This window comes from Astatotilapia calliptera, chromosome 6 (genome assembly GCF_900246225.1).
Source record: "Astatotilapia calliptera chromosome 6, fAstCal1.2, whole genome shotgun sequence".
Lineage (NCBI taxonomy): Eukaryota > Metazoa > Chordata > Actinopteri > Cichliformes > Cichlidae > Astatotilapia > Astatotilapia calliptera.
The window spans coordinates 25438715-25455123 of NC_039307.1; the positions used below are offsets into that span (position 1 = coordinate 25438715).

General features: G+C 40.1%; 1 protein-coding gene across 4 annotated transcripts in view; it reads right to left on the reverse strand.

Annotated features, from left to right (window-relative positions):
• Positions 1–14932, reverse strand: part of gab1 (GRB2-associated binding protein 1) — a 56937-nt gene extending 42005 nt beyond the window's left edge. For 3 of the 4 annotated variants that reach the window (XM_026171325.1, XM_026171324.1, XM_026171328.1), the window contains exons 1-2: positions 14415–14932; positions 14125–14280 (exon numbers count right to left, since the gene is read on the reverse strand). In XM_026171325.1, coding sequence (XP_026027110.1) covers positions 14125–14196 — 72 coding nt within the window. In that variant the 5' untranslated portion in view covers positions 14197–14280; positions 14415–14932. The remainder of the gene's footprint in view (positions 1–14124; positions 14281–14414) is intronic. The other variant, XM_026171327.1, reaches the window with a different exon arrangement.
• Between the last annotated feature and the right edge of the window lie 1477 nt (positions 14933–16409).

Here is a 16409-nt window from a genome sequence, read left to right on the forward strand (position 1 = left end):
GTCACACAAACCTAGAGACAGGGTGCCGACCACCTGGTAACGACCAGTTGTTGGGGGAAAAAAACGTGTATTCCCTGACCAGTTGGCGATCACTCAAGGCTGCTTTCTGTCACTAGGTGAAACTGGACACAATTTTTTTTTTTTTTTTTTTTTAAACAACAACAACAACAACAACAACAAAAACACAGGTAGAAACAGAGGCTTCAGCCTTACTGCTTGTTACCTGATAAGGTTCAGTGGCTAGCTTAGCGTTAGCATGCTGTCTGTGCAGGTACTTGCAAAGAGCTGAAGTTGTGTTACCAGCACGATGCAGCCATTTCTGTCCTGGATGCAGTTTGCACTTTACCATCACGCTCTTGTCCTTTTGTGCAATGCAAATAAAAATTATGTCCGTATCCACACTGTAAACGTGCCTACTAATTTCCTCCTCCAACAACTGAAATCAGCTGATTGTAGCGCAAGTACAAGAACTGATAAGCGGGACAGACAGGCAAGCAGACAAACAATTCCAAGGAATTCAACTAAGAACCGGTTATTTTAGAGAACCTGTTCTTATCCTTAGCTGCACCACCGTACAATTGCTTTGGTTGTGCGTTTGCATGGAAGACACCAACTTGTGTGCAAACAGTCACTAACCAACCACTAAGCCACACTGAAACTTGAGACACAAACTGGAAACAGAACGTTTGCCTTCAAAGTAAAAGTTGTACCTTAATATTAAAACCAACATCTTTCAAAAGACGCAGCTTTTTCTTTGAGAGCAAATGGTCTCCTTTTTAAGTATGCGTCCCACTATTCACAGTTTGACGATGGTTTAGTGAGTAGCTGTCGAGTGTCCACAGTCTTCCACGCAAACTACAGGGTGATCATAGCATCAGCTGCAGATTAAAGTAATTGCACGGAGGTTTTCAGTGCAGCGCCCTAAATCTCAAACAATTGCACTCATTGACAGCAAGCAACCTCAAGCAGTCACTTGCCAGCTATTTGGGGAATACACAGGGGGATGTCACTGACTAGTCTCTAGGACTGTGAGACTCATGGTTTTGGTAGTTTATTTCAATCTCCAGCAACCACTCACAACCAGTGGGGAAATACTAATTACTTCTTAGAGAAGAAAAAAGTTCTTAATGCAAAATTGTAGTCTTTCTTAAATAGTCCAACTGGGCAACTGTGGCTCAGGTGGTAGAGTGGGGTCATTTGATAAGTGTAAGGTTGGTGGATCGATCCCCGACTCCTCCAGTCCACATGCAGAAGTATCATTGGGAAAGGCTAAACCCATAGTTGTCCCTAATGCATTTTTATAAACTAATTGTAAAATAAAAAAATAAAGCCTGTATACAAACAATGCAAAGTCAAAAATTCAAGATACATGTATCACCTACATATGCCATTGTGAAATTCAAAATGAAAATGGAGGCGCATTTGAAATGCATTCACCAAATCATTAAAAGACATCTTCACTATTACTTTAATATCCTTCTCACTTTCTTGTAATTCATACTATTGCTTCTCTGCCATGGTAAACGACCATCAACATTGGCTTGTGGTAGAAAGGGCAAAATCCAGGTTAGCAATCAATGCCTATTACCGACTGAGCAAGAAAACAGCTCAGGACATGAGAAAGACAGACTGTGCATCTATTGCACTTTAGGCCAGGTTTTTGTTATTATTTTAAACATTATCAGAGCTTTTCAAACTAATTTCTTTCCCACTCTGCACGCCGACACACCACAGAAATGTTCTTCACAATCATGCCTGAAAATGACAAAATAACCTCCAATCATTTTCATGATTGCCAAATAAATTGATGAATTGTTCCTCTAATAAAGGTTATGGTTGCTGAGTCACTAACAGATACCAAATACAACTGAAATATAACCAATCAGAATGGTAGCTGAAAATTATTCCCAGACTCAGTGTTGAAATAACCTTGCTCATACAGGGAGGGTGGTTTGTGAATGCAGGCAGCATTCTCGGCCATGAGAACTAAAGCTGTAGCACAGATAACATCTGCTTCTCACTTCAGGACACATTACTCCCTAAAACACAAGTTTATCATATTTCTGCCATATCTCCTTGGCATGTTGGCTTTCAGTTTTTCACTTTTTCCTCCCAGATAAGCAGAAAGTCAAAAGTATGCACACTTTGCCACTCCACAGCCTTGACACTTTAAGATGGTTACCCATTACATTCATCATTTTTGATTACCTGCACATTCATTCAAGGAATTTGCATTTGCACTGTTACATTTTTATAAAGCTTTAATGTACATAAAAACCAGCTTCTTGTTTAAGTGAAAATAAATGGAAGGTTGTCTTTTTGCGCTAGTAATGTTGTGGAGTTGTATTTTGTCTCGCATCAATTATATCGTCAGTTATATCGTTATCGCAAATTTTCAAATATATATCGTGATAAATATTTTTGGCCATATCGCCCTGCTCTAGTCACATGCACTTGTCAAAGCCGCATGGTTAGAATTCAACACATTCTTTTGGCATAGCAGACTGTTCACATGAGCATACCGTTTCTTAACCGCTGACGAGACGGGCTCAAACAATTCAGCTTTCAGCCCCCGAAAATAAACAATGCAGTGCAAGCAAACGGGAATCTGACAGAAACAGCAAAATAAGGAACACAGATGTTTCGTTTTTATCATCCTTTAAAACTAATAGAAACTAAAACTGTGCTTGTTTCACACGGGACTTAAAAGCTCAAAATTCAACATAAAAGGTTACCTTAAACTTCAAATACACTGTTTAAAATAGAAATGCGACACCAAATCAAGTTTTATGGATTTAAACACTTTCATTTTCGCTCACCTCAAACGCTTACAAGCATTAGTTGCTTATATTCAAAGGAAAACAACTTATCTTATACACCAACCTTGAATATCAAATGTGACTGGGTTATCCAAATGCCATCGTTTTAGAGTGGAGGCAAAAACGTCAAGGTATTCCACAAGTTTGTTTTAAAAAAAAAAAAAGTAAAAGGAAGAGAAGTGTGCCCAGGAAACTTTACACACAGCTAAACAAGAAAGGTAGGACCTCCAGACTCTCAGCTTCCAATCAGGCTACGAGTGAATCGTCTACAAGAGCAGGAGTTTTTCTGTCTCTCTCAGCGCGCATGTGTGTGTGTAGGTGTGTTTGTGTGTGTGTACATGACTACAGGTTTAACAACGTCCTTTGGCTGGAGGCCAGGGCAAAGATACTAGGTAGTACCATCATAACTAACGCAATTATGGACAGTAGAAGAAACAGCAGCAGTAGTAAATACCAAAGAGACCCTTTTTTTGATGTTTTGGTTTCTTATTAAATACGATGTTTAAGACCAAATGAAGAACGAGACTATTAGTTGATAAGATTCACTGTAAGAGCGGCCTGTGAGTCACAGTAAGTTAGGAAATTACACAGGTCAGTAGGAATATTTCGCATCTAGTCTCAAAGCTGACTTGTCAACACCCACATGTCTAACTCAGCCTGTCTAAAGAGTGGGACAAACATGCACACAAATTGGTGCTCGCAGAGCGAGGGAAGAGGGGCAAAGAAAAAAAAAAGTACCATGACAGCAGCGGGCTATATTAAGGGGCTGCAGACACAGCGGCTAGGGTCAGATCACACAGCACTGCATAACTCGAGTGCCAGCTGTGTATGTGTGTGCAACAGGTGAAGCGTTAAATGGGAACAGATACAGTCACACATACTTCTACCTTCCAAAGCAACCCTCAAACCATCCAACATATTCAAGTATTAAATTCATCCATGGGTTCAATTCAGGAAGAGCAATACAGAGTATACTGCAAGCCCAGCGGTGCCTAAGTTCACCATCCAGGGGGACTTTGTATTGGGCATATTTTTTAAGCTAAATACAATTATTATACAAATAAAACAGCTCAAAATTGGTTGTTATGACTTGATACCGTTTTATCTTCTTCTCCATCCTCCTACTTACACAGGCTGCGGTAGACTAAATCATTCACTGTTGAATGTGAACAAGGTTAACCATGATTTTTGTGCTCTCACTCTCACTGCTGTAGCCTACAGGTCAACCACAGCTGCAGTACAGAGCATCTTATCTAGTGCAAACTCTGGAATAAAACAAAAGTCTTAGGAACAAGCTCGGAGATTCTGCAAACGCACAGCACATGTCCAATTATCCACGGGAATCTCTGGGACCTATTTGTAACACTTGTGTAAGCCATTTGAATATCTGATGTGCAACTACAAGTTTTGACACAATGGAAAATTTCTTGTTTATCTTTGGCATTTGTGAAAGGAAAAGAAAAAAAAACAGAAGAGGAAGTTGCCTTTTTTTTTCTTTAAGGCTTAGATCACAAGACGTGGCAGCAAAAGCTTCTCTTTGTCGAGCTAACGTGACGATAAACATCACATTAGCAGATACTGTTTCCTGTATGGTATTTACAGGCCTCAGGCTGCATATATGGGTCAACTGCTGATTTAAAATTCAGTCAAATTCAATAATAATCTGTTCCGTATGAAGTAGTAGTAGTAGTAGTACCAAAAACAACCTCAAAACACCAGAACTACAACTAGTTGTTGCTTGCAAAAAGGACACATCTGAAGGTAACATTATGCCAAAATAATCTAGCATTTGGCAGCCAATTAATTAGGATATTACTGACATTTTTAAACAAAAAGCACCCCGCTTTCATTGGCTACATTTTCTTCCTATTTTCTGTTTTACCTATTCAATGTACCACCATGAAAATATGTGCTGTCGTACTCCAGGTGTGTCCAAAGACACCAGCAGTGAGTGCTTCTACGGTGCAAGAAAATAAAACAAAAAAAAAACAAAAAAAACACTGCAGTGACTTTTAAAAGAGAGTGTGTCAAGAATGGCTTTTCAAAGTATACAACTCTTCAGTGAGTCACAGATCACTAGTGAGTCACAGTGGAGTCTTTCGTGAGTATAACTCGGAGGTACATAAACAGCTCGGTAACATTAAGTTCCAAATTCATCTTCTCATTATCTGTTATTAACATAAACATTTGCAGCTATATTATATATATAAAACATATTAGAGAGCAGCAGAGGACATATGCAGGAGTTAACAATATAATAGCCAAGGAAAGAAAAAGAAGAGAGCAGGGGACCCTTCCTCTGTCTTCACTCGCCATCTGGTAGCCATCACACCACACACAGGAAGTAGCAGCCATGCCTTGCTGGGGCGCCAGGGAGCGGCTCCTCTTCCCTCATGGTGCTGGAGAAACAACAATCAGCCAGCGCATTGCATTGCAGAGCAGTGCAGTGCACTGTAGTGTAGTCCAGCCCATTCAATCCTCAGCTGAGGAGCCAGCAGCGGCACCACCACCACCAGCAGCAGCAGCAAGGGACCAGGCGCTCACACCCCTGCAGACCAGCAAAGAGGAGCACAGAGCAACCTCGCATTCCTGCTGTCTGAGCCTGCCAAGAAGCACTGGGAACGGAAAGAAAGAGGGAGAGAACAGAGAGCTGCTCTCACTGGAGGCTGCCTAATGGTGGGGCTTTGAGAAGCACTCCAGTCTTTTTCATCTTGATTGCTTTTATTTTTTTTTAAGCTTTGCTCTCCTCCGCAATGACAATAAAATTATTGCCTGCCCGCCTGTCGTTTCCTGCACACATATTTATGGTCCTTCACCTTTAATCTTGGAGAATGTTTGCGCGCTTTGCAAGAATCCAGAAAATGCAAATAATCAGACATTTGGCCCGACTCGCGATAGCTTTCGTTCCCTCAAATGACGTGCGCCAATCTGGTGGGAAGAGGGACCCCTTCGGCCTTTGTGTTTGATTTACTGTAAACCATCTATGGGCCTTCTGTGTTCTCCCTACTAGCACTGTTTTATTTCCACACAAGACTACAACTACACCCTGGAAATAGAAGCAGCCTTATGACACGTCCTATTTTTACCGCTTCGTGTCATTAGCTGGCAAGTCGCAACACGAAAACCAGGAATGAGCATTGTGATCAAAAAAAACGTTCAGCTTTCTTTAACCTCGGCCTGTGTCACTTCCTTGCATATGAGACAACCGTCAGTCATCAGAAAATAAGACGCATGATGACGTGTGCAATTAGCCCAGCAGCAAAGCTCTGAGGGTTCTGTCATCTGCATTTAATAATAGCTTCTCTTGAAACTCTTCGACTTGGCGCAGTGACAAAAAAAAGGAATAAAAGGATCATTTTACAGCAGAAAACACAACTCAGAATCTGTTCCCAGGTTTCGCACAGCAAATCCAAGCCTGCATGAGAACCGCTTTTCTGCAGCCACTCCACGAGTTGCTTTGCGGACTTGGCACACGACACAGTAAACAGCTGCGCCAGGCAAAAAGAGACACATCTGTTTACAAAATGCTCCATGTTAGCCTTGACCTACCAATTAAATCAACGGTGTCATTTCTGCACTAAGGTAACAAATTAAGTTTAAAGGGGCATACACAAATGATAATACAAGTGAAAGTTAAGATTTTGGGAGGTAACTCTAAGCATTATCAGCACACAGCGCCACCTATGAATCAAAAACAAGCCGAAAACAGACATGATCACAATGATGATCACATTTCCTTTGTTCTCATACAGAAATGACATTTATTTCTGAAATCTAACCAACTATGCGCTGACGTGCACTCAAAAGCAGAACTTCTTAAATCTTTTTCTTAATGACTCCTAACCGATTACATCCTCCATCCCCTTTCAGCTTAAAATAAATTTGCAAGCAACATACTCACTGTAACCTCTCACTCTTTTTGGAGCGCACACACTAAAGTTTAGTCTGTAACGCGTAAACAATCATCTTAAACTTCAGCTTCATTTTGAAGCAGTGGCGTGCTGGTATAAACAAAGGTTTACTGTGCTCTGAAAAGCAGCTGCGTCGCTCAAGAATTTGCATGAAAGGTTATGCATGCAAGTGTCTAGTTTACATAACAGGACATAATAGTATACATATGAGAACGTGATTTCGAGGTTAGCTCAAGTTCACGTTTGTTGCGTTAAACCCATTTTTTTCGTCATCATGCACATAATATCAGACGCTGCTTACAAACGCCTGCATAAGAGATGAGAGACCTTCTGTATCGACAATGAAGCATGCGCTCACAAAGATCGACAGCACCAAACGCTGCTGTTAAGATCCCACGGAGACGATCAAAAACACAGACTATGTTTTAGGTGACTGACATGCACCATGTGTGTTGTCATCACTCTCAAAACTGATGTCACATGAAGCACCGATGAAAAAAAATGAAGAAAATAAAAAGTGTCATATTTTTGTATACATCACCACTTGAGTAATGCTGTGACAGGTTTGACAGTGATTTACTATGCCCCCCCCCCAAAAAAAAAAAAATAAAATAAAAATTGCTCTGTGCTGCCAACTTCCCCAAGGGCTGGCTCCAACTGAATGTTTTGTTTTCATGGCTGTGTTTTTCTTTGTGAGGCAATGACTTGATTTCATGCTTAAGACTATAAATACCCAGAAGAAAATGCAGAACAACCACACTCATGTTTACTTCGATTGTGTTTTAAAACAAAAGACCAAAACACCAGTACAGGACTCAGAACAGCTTTCAGTTCTTTGGGGGGAAAATGGTTGTGAATATTACAGATTCTACACATTTCCCCCCACCCTCATTCCCACAGCTTTTTTTTTTATCCTTTAAACTGCTGTACCAACAGTTAGGCTACGATGAAAATGACACCGCCTATGTATAACACAGTGACGATAGTCTGTGTCAGGGATAAAAGAGACAACTACTGTAGTAGCACATATATTAATAATTAATGCTTATTTGTTTGTAATGGGCATTGAATAATTAATGGCATATTCAACCCATTTCCAAGCTGTGGCAGATCACACAACAGTAGTCTGCTTGCTCCAAATGGAGAGCTGTGCTGCTGGTGCTGCTGCGATGAGGACACAGTCCAGTAATTTTTCTTTGTTAGCCTAAGAGGCTAATGCTGCACAAGTACCCCTCTGTTGCATCCCGTTTGGGTAGCTTGTTTGTTTGTTTCTTCAAGCACGTAGGGAGGGGCGGGGGGAGGGTTAACAGAAAGTGAGCGTTTGTTCTCTGTTCCACTTGCTAAGCAGATTTAATGAATCCTCTACTTAATCAAATGAGCTATGCCTTTGTTTTCATTCGACCACGTTGTCACACTGGTGGCATACAGTTTTCTTTAACTGTGTGTAAATGACAACTTTTTACAGTCAGCCACAGACAAAAGCTAACAGCCACTTTGATGTACACTATAAATGCTTTTTTGTTTTTCAGCTAAGAGGCCATAAGACCAGCATGGAGTAGGTCCTCAGTCTCCCTTTAGAGCCAGAGGAGGACCTTCAGGGTTCAATATTTTCCTTCATCCGGTCTACCCTGCAGCCCTGTGCTCTTGCTCTGAGGCCCTTGTAAGGGCTGCACAAAGTGTTCAGCAAAATCCTAATCTGTTTTCAGAAAGTGCATGCCAATAAACTACAGGGACTACAATGGTCTATGAAGCTATGTGCACCGGAAGGCAAGAACTGAGAAACTAAGAGCTAAGCAAAATTATTAAAAATCAAGGAGACAGTTATTTTATACATTTTCAAAACTGCTGCTGTTTAATTAATGTTTTGAACTAAAATTAAGGATTCCTTTCAATAGGAATTGTATTACTGTAATATGAACAAGCCGAACAATGACGTTTAATTGAAACATGGCGGCTTCAAAATGGCACGCATAAACAGCCGTTTGAAGCAGTTATATACATATCTCTCTATCAACTCTAGATTAGATAGAGAGGCTGATTGAGAACTAAAGATTCTCGACAGAGAACCGGTTCCAAACTGTCCAGTTTATATTAATTGTCTGTCTCAGAGCTTATCAATTGCTTTCATCAGTGCTGGCATCTTGTTTCTTGCAGTTTCACATAACAAAGCATGACGTCAAACCCCCGGCAGTGGAGCTTTTTCCACACCAGTACATACCTGTTGGTTTTTTTTTTTGTTTGTTTAAATCTGGTTTCTACATCCTACATCAGACCCTGATGATAACCAGCAGCACTGATGCTGAAAACCTTTGTAGACCTACATGTTTCCCCAATGCAAAATATTGATCACCGATCAATGAGAGAATCCGTAAAAACAGACCTAGAATAAATAATGGCATCGGTATCAATAAAATGTTACCAGTAACTATCCTTATTCATTTCCTTTATCCGTTTTCACCTACACCTCCATGATGTGGTGGCAGAATTAACTGAGATACACCATTTTATCGAGCAGTGACGACAGCAACCTTGTAACTCGATCTCTGCATCTCCTTGGGTCCATGTGACAACACAACAGATGTCCTGAAGACATCCATCTCGAAAGCTGTTCCTTTAAGGATGCTTACACTAGTGGACACTGAGACAAATATGCACATTAGTTAAGAGAAATGAAAGCGAAAAAGGAGAAATGGATGGAAAAATGCAGTGCCAATGAAATGGAAAACCCCAGGGAGCAAGGCTGTACTGACCCTATGGTATATTTTGTATTTTTTAAAGCTGAGGTGAGTAGTTTTAGATACAAAAAACAAAATGCCCACATCGGTTTGGTACTAAATAGCGTACAGACAGCAGTTTATTCTGGTCCCTGTTCTCAAAGGACATTGACAAACTAAAATGCTTGCACCAATGTAGCTGTAATGTGATTTTACCACAAAAAAAATAAAGTCAGTAATCACTAGCTTACTTTGCCAGCAAACCTCATGTAGCATGTGGCACCAAACTCACATTTAATCTAGGACTGCTCAATTGTGCCAAATAGTGAGACCAACATCAGTCGAACTTAGGGCTGTGCGATATGACCAAAATCTCATATCCCGATATAAGAATTCTATCGTCCCGATAACGATATAAATCACAAAAATGTACCATTTTCTGTAAATTCTGTGAATCTCGGGCAGCTCGTCTTGCGGGAAGTGTTTCCAGCTGCGCGTCATGTAGCTGGAGTCGAGTGTTTTAACAGATGCATGAAACTATACATTTTTAGACATAAGTTGTAACGGCCACCGTTACATTTGTGAGTATTTATTACACGGCGTGCTGCAGGGAAAAGCCTGTTCTAACGTTTGAGTCTAAGGTTTATTTTTTAGCACCTGGCGGCTCTTTTTTTACTTCTCATCCGTAAATAATCTGCTCTTTCACGTGATTCAGTTCATTTTGAAAAGTCTCAACAGGAGCTTTATTGTGAAAGGTTTATGTGGAACATAAACAAGCGGACACGTGATGGTGTTACTGTAGTTGTTGCTAACGACAACGCATAAAAACAGGCGCTTGTCCATCCGTAGTGTGGTTATATAAAATATAAAAGAAAGAGAGAACTTTAAGAAATTAATATAGCCACTACAGTGACCATCAGAACAATGAAAAAATATTGCCGTAAACAGTTTATTTTGCGACACCACGAAACAAACGATAGCGTAAAATGAAACGATAAAAGTTTTTATATTATCATCCGATATATATCGTTATATCGAACAGCCCTAGTCCAGCTGAAAACCAAATAATTACCTTAAAAAAAAAAAAAAAAAAAGTGGCTTGGGGAACTGCAGATAGAGTCAGGGCCGCCCACATAGCAGCAAACTCGTCCACCTTCGGAAAAAAAAACAAACTACAAAAGCCCCGGGGAGAGCTGCAGGTTCGCCTGCACCATTGCAGCTCAAAACATACGCTGACCTTTGTGTCGATTACATTAAATGCTGTGTCAGAAGGATAGCAGCTAGAGTTAAAAGGGAACTTTTACAGGATGTGATGGTATGGAGACAGTGGCACTGAAGAAAGAAAAAAAAAAAAAAAGAGCTGGTGTAGCTGCAAGCAGCAAAGTTAAAAGACACTAACATTTTTGTTGGGGCTGAACAAGATTAGATAGAAGTACATCAGAGGGACAGCTAAGTCTGGGCGGTTTGGAGACAAAGTTAAAGAGAGATAGGATGAGATGGTTTGGATGTTTGCTGAGGAGTAAGGATAGTGGATATATTAGATAAAGGATGTTGAAGATGGAGCTGCCAGGCAGGAGGAAAAGAGGAAAGGCACAGAGACGATTTGTGGATGTCCCGAAGGAGGACATGCAGAAGTCTAGTGTGACATCAAAAGACGCTCCGAATAGGGTTAGAGGGAAGGTGATGATTTGCTGCGATGACCCATTAAGGCAGTAACCGAAAAGGAGAAGAAGAAGAAAAGGAAGAAGAAGCAGCAAGGAAGTAAAACAATTCAAGAATGTCTCATCTAATCCCACAAAAGCTCTCATGCTTCATAACCAGCTGAATTGTTTCAATTTAAAAAAGAAAAAGAAAAACAAGAGAGAATCAACTTCTCTATTTATTTGAGTTAGTATAATCTGAACAACTTGTAAGTACTTCCACTAATTACACAGCTTCATGTGACCGAGCTTGCTCAAACCACCCTGCTGTGTTTCCCAGTATTTTTAGATTTTAGATTGCTGCACTACTATAGAGGGCATTGTTGAAAGTTAGATCAGAGTATTAGTCACTGAAAAACAACTCTGATATGAACAGTCTGTAGCAGCCGTAGAAAATCTAATAAGAGCGAACAATGAAGAGGAAGAATCATGACCCACAATCTGAAGCTGTATTCTCGAAAGATTTAGCTGAACTCTGCTGTTACACTCTTATGGCCTCAATAAGTCAAACAGAAATCTAAAGTGTAGAAATATATTTTCAAACAGGATTATGTCGCTACCTGTGACAGAAAGACTAAAACGTGGCATTTGCGTTGATAAACCCCCCAAAACGAAAGAAACCAGCTTGCAGTTTGTTCCTTGTTTGTATAAAAGCAATGGCCAACATTTAACTCAAAAATGTTTTCTTAACATTAAACAGGGAAAAAAAGATGCAGTTTATGCAGATATAAAAAACAACAACTATAATTTCGCAGCTTTAAACAGCTTAACTTCTACCTCACAAAATCACGAGTTTCCTCAGAGTTCTTAAAACACTAAAACAGTTACACAACTTGAGCAACAAGTTGTCATAACCATTTGAAAATAACTAGGTCCTCCAGTAGCCTACTTCTTTTTTTCTCCTGAGAAACTAACATTTGGGGTCATATTAACTTTTGTATTGTGGATGCAAACATTATTGTTATTTCAAATCATTTCAAAATAAGAAAGAAATAGCATGTTTTAGTCATTGATATTTGTAAGCGTCCCATATTGTATTATTCCCTCGCACCATGACTCTGTTTGATTAAAGTAAGTCAGGAATCAATATGAGGAGTTATATTGCTGTTGCTTCATGATTCATTTATTAGCCATTAGTTGTGCACAAGGCTGTTGGGAAATAGTGCAACTTTGAAAAAACTAAACAAAAGACTTTTTTGTAATGACCATACGAGATGCTGACTGCAGGTAACACAACAGTGATACCAAAGCCTGCCGCTACAGGCAAGATGCAGGTTTACAGAACTGGACCCCTCCATTTAATGCAAACTTTGCAAACAAAATTTCTAAACTTCTACATTAATAAGCAAAACACAGATTTCATTCATCAATCTTTGGTTTTTCCTATGAATTTTTAACTTGATGATGTCAAACTGTATGCATTCTTTGAATTTCTGTGGTTTAGTTGAAAGAAAAAAAAAAAAAGGAAATGGTTAAATATTCGCTTTGAGCACATTCATAAATTATTAAACTTCTGATAAAATCTATGCTAGTTTTACAAGAAAGCATTCGTCGATGACTATTCAGCACGCGTAGCTGCACCGACCAGGGGTTTTTCCCCCTCGCAGCTGAGAGGTTTCCTGGATGAGTACCCATGACAAAATAGTTTGCATGTCTGCCTTGCTTATTTGCAGTTTATGCACCAGAATCTGTTCAATAAACTCAATTTTTCACACACAGTTTTGCAAGATATCCGCAGACAGTTAAAGATAACAAACACTGGAAGCATTGGAAAGTCCAGTTTTTCTTGATTGCCTCATTCTTTAGCTGTTTTTTGTGCACGAACAGGATTCTTGTCTTCTCTGCATCTATCCCCATGTTTTCTCATGCTGCGTCAGAGCATGCATATGCAATGGGTGGGGTACACTTAATTATGAGTGGTCAGTAAAGGCACCTGATCTCACTTGGAGAAGGATTGTCCATTCCTGATCAAATCCTGGCCAACTCCAGATATGAACAGGGTCCTGGTTTTAAAAAAAAAACAGCTGGAAACTGTTGTCACAAAGTACTGTACAACAAGGTGACCTCTGTCATCAAATAAAACACTATTCTGTAATAGATGTGATGCAGGCACTCAATGAACCCTGCTTCTAAGTGTATATTTTATGCTCTCTTGAACTTCTGGTTTCTGCAAAAACATCCCTTCTCTGATCTTACAGCTCTTGTATCAATAAAGATGCCGTGCACAAAGAAATCAAATGGGCTTGATGGCTAACAAAGCAGCTAATCAAGTTATTTGCTTTAGCCTTATATGAGAGGTTCTTCCAATAGCACACTAATTAAACAGAGAGAACAGGAACATAAAACTGTCAGTTACACTTGTGGGGGGAAAAAAAAAAAATCAATGGCATGTCATAACTGATTGCATATCGTTTTAAAAGTATGTAAGACTGAATAGCAGGTGTGAGTAGAGACTGACAGAGCTGCAGATAAGACAACACAGGGATGTAAACAATGGCAGATATAGTAGATGTAATGACAGCCACAACTAGCTCTGATTTTGCAGTTGATTTGTAAATCATTTAACTCTCAGCGACCACCTTTGATACTCTTGACTGCGTGACTTCAAAAGGTAATCAAAGCACTGCGTTACTGGTCAAAGACAATCAAATTCTCCCGAGATAATGCTTGCCAGAGTCTCATGTTTGCTTCCCAAACAACGGCCATGCGCCCCGCTGACGTGCCCTTGAGCAAAGCCTGTTAAGTCACGCTTAAGCAACTTTACTTTATATAAGTAACGCACACTTTCAGGTTCACCAACAAAAAGGGTAAGGGGGGGGAGAGACAAAAGCTGATTGTTGCAATGCACACAAGATGAGGCCTACACATCGTCTGCACCCGGGGAGAGCCTCCAGGGAAAAGCATGCACGTTTTTTTCCTCCCTTTGGTCTAACAGGTTACTTTATTACAACGTAACAAAGAGGATATAAAGCGCACTTACGTAACGTCTCAACTTTTTTTCAGGAGGAGACTTTCTCAGCCACCCCGAGCACACCACCTCTCCCCCGCTCATTTCTGCTCCTTTTCTTGCTCTCTCTGGAGTTTGAGCCCGGATTGACGCTTGGCGCTGGTTGTTTTCGGGAGTGTCTTCTTGTACCTGGGGGGAAAAATAACAATAAAACAGTTAATATGAGGCTAAGACGGTGAAGTCAAAACATACTTCGAATATAAAGTTTGTTTTAAAAAAAATGCTGTGCGTGTATGTGTGTTTTTAAAGGCGCAATAACCAACCGTCACTCCTCCGAAAGTGGACTCGCCGACACGGCAGTTCTGTGAAATGCACAGACCAGATTTCCACGAGTTGTACTCAAATAAACGTGTCTCCTTAGCTTGGAGTAAACATAAACCCCGGCGGCACCGCCTTTTGAACAAATATCAGCGGTGACTTTTGTATTTTGTTCAAACTGGAAGGCTGTGGGGGCAAAAAAAAAGAGGAAAAAAGAAAAGAAAAAACAGGCGCAGACAAATGAAAGTCGGCAAGTTTTTTTTGTTGTTGTTATATTTAACGTCTCATGCTAATTCCCGTCAAAGTGAAGCGATTCCCATCTGGAGAGGTCGGGTGTGCATGTCCCACACTGTACCGGTGCATAGTTGTCGTCTGAACGCAAATTAAAACAAGCTCGACCGTAAACACGGTGGTTTCGCCTAGCTTTCCTACCAGTTTACTCCCATGGTTCCTTAATTGTGATTGACAGGGTGGCTCCGTCTTTCCCTAAACTCACCCTCCTCTGGAACACTACTGAATGGAGTTAACAGCCGCATAGGCGAGAGGACCGGAAGTTATTGGTTTGTTTTCAAAATAATATTAGCACGCTTTGAAGCTGCCTTTAGTTTAGAAACGTAGTAGTGTAAGTTGCTATTTTTAGTCTTGATTGACAGGTTGACATCTACCTTTTCTCATCTAAGCAATACTGTAGTACTATGGCTAGTTCTGTAAATTGATAAAGGCTACATTGTTATAAAGAACACAGAATATATTTTCATTTTTACACTCCAGAATATTTCTTCATGGTAATATTCGCACATACGAGGCACGACTCAACGTGGTTTAATTTCTAGAATGTTATTTTGAAATTCAAAGTCGGAAGTTGATGTTTGTTCCGACTGCTTGATGCGGTTCTTCAGAGCACAAACTGGAGAGGCGGCGGCGTGCAGGGAAAGCTGTAGAGCTTCCATCATGGGACATGTAGTTCAAACAGTTCTCTGTGTCCCGTTCCTAAAAAAATAACAACACTAGTGAAGTGTTGTTTAGCTTTTTTGTAGATGACGCATAACGTTAATACAGAAGCATGCACCTCTTGGTGAAGACAATGAGCTTAAAAAAAACGACAATGAAAGGACCCGCCTCAACCCCTAGGGTCCCAACAAATCACTGCATGTCTAGACTACACTATCCACAATGCTGCTGGAGTCCCCAGAGAGGAATCTGTATACAATCATGTTAAAATAGACTCAGTAGTCTATTTACATGATAGTTTTTTAACGTTTTTATCTATGAATCCGTGTCTCTATTTATTTACAAAGCTATATCATCTCTGTCACTGCTAAATTTAAATCTACTTCCCATACCATTTATTTGAATCTAAAAATCCACAGAGCCTAAAGCTACCAGCAATCTCCTCACAGGCTACAGTCCAGCACCAAAGCTGTTAGAAAATGTTTTTTCCTGTAAGCCTGGATGTGGTTCACTAGAAATATGTCAATATCCCGGGGGACCAAAAAGACCATCTATAACTGGTCCTTTCTACTGGCAAAGGCGTGTTTCCTATGGAATCCGAGTGGAATTTGAGGAATCCTATTGGTATGGTTATGCTTCTCCGAAAGGATGTTTCCCTGTTATTCTGTGATTAATGACTTTGCCAGTCTATTGACACATGGCCTGTTTCCACAGCATTAGTCCTGATGAAGAAACAGGGAGCAATTAAAGGCTGTAGACACAACACAGCAACCCCAATTAATTCTCTTTGAGAGCCATATGTGCACATCATCAAAAAGCAAAGGCCCAGAGTCTCCAGAGTTAAGATTTAAAGGTTCATGTGGGTATTATGTTACCTGTTTCCAGCTTTTCAGTATTACCTAGAAAGACAGACCTAAAATATGGTGTCAGTATATTCCAGATGAGCTATAGATTGTCTGCAAATTATCTAACATAGTAACAGGCTACTGAATGGATACAGAATATTGAAAATACATCCACAAAAAGCAAAAAAAATCCACCAAACAGGA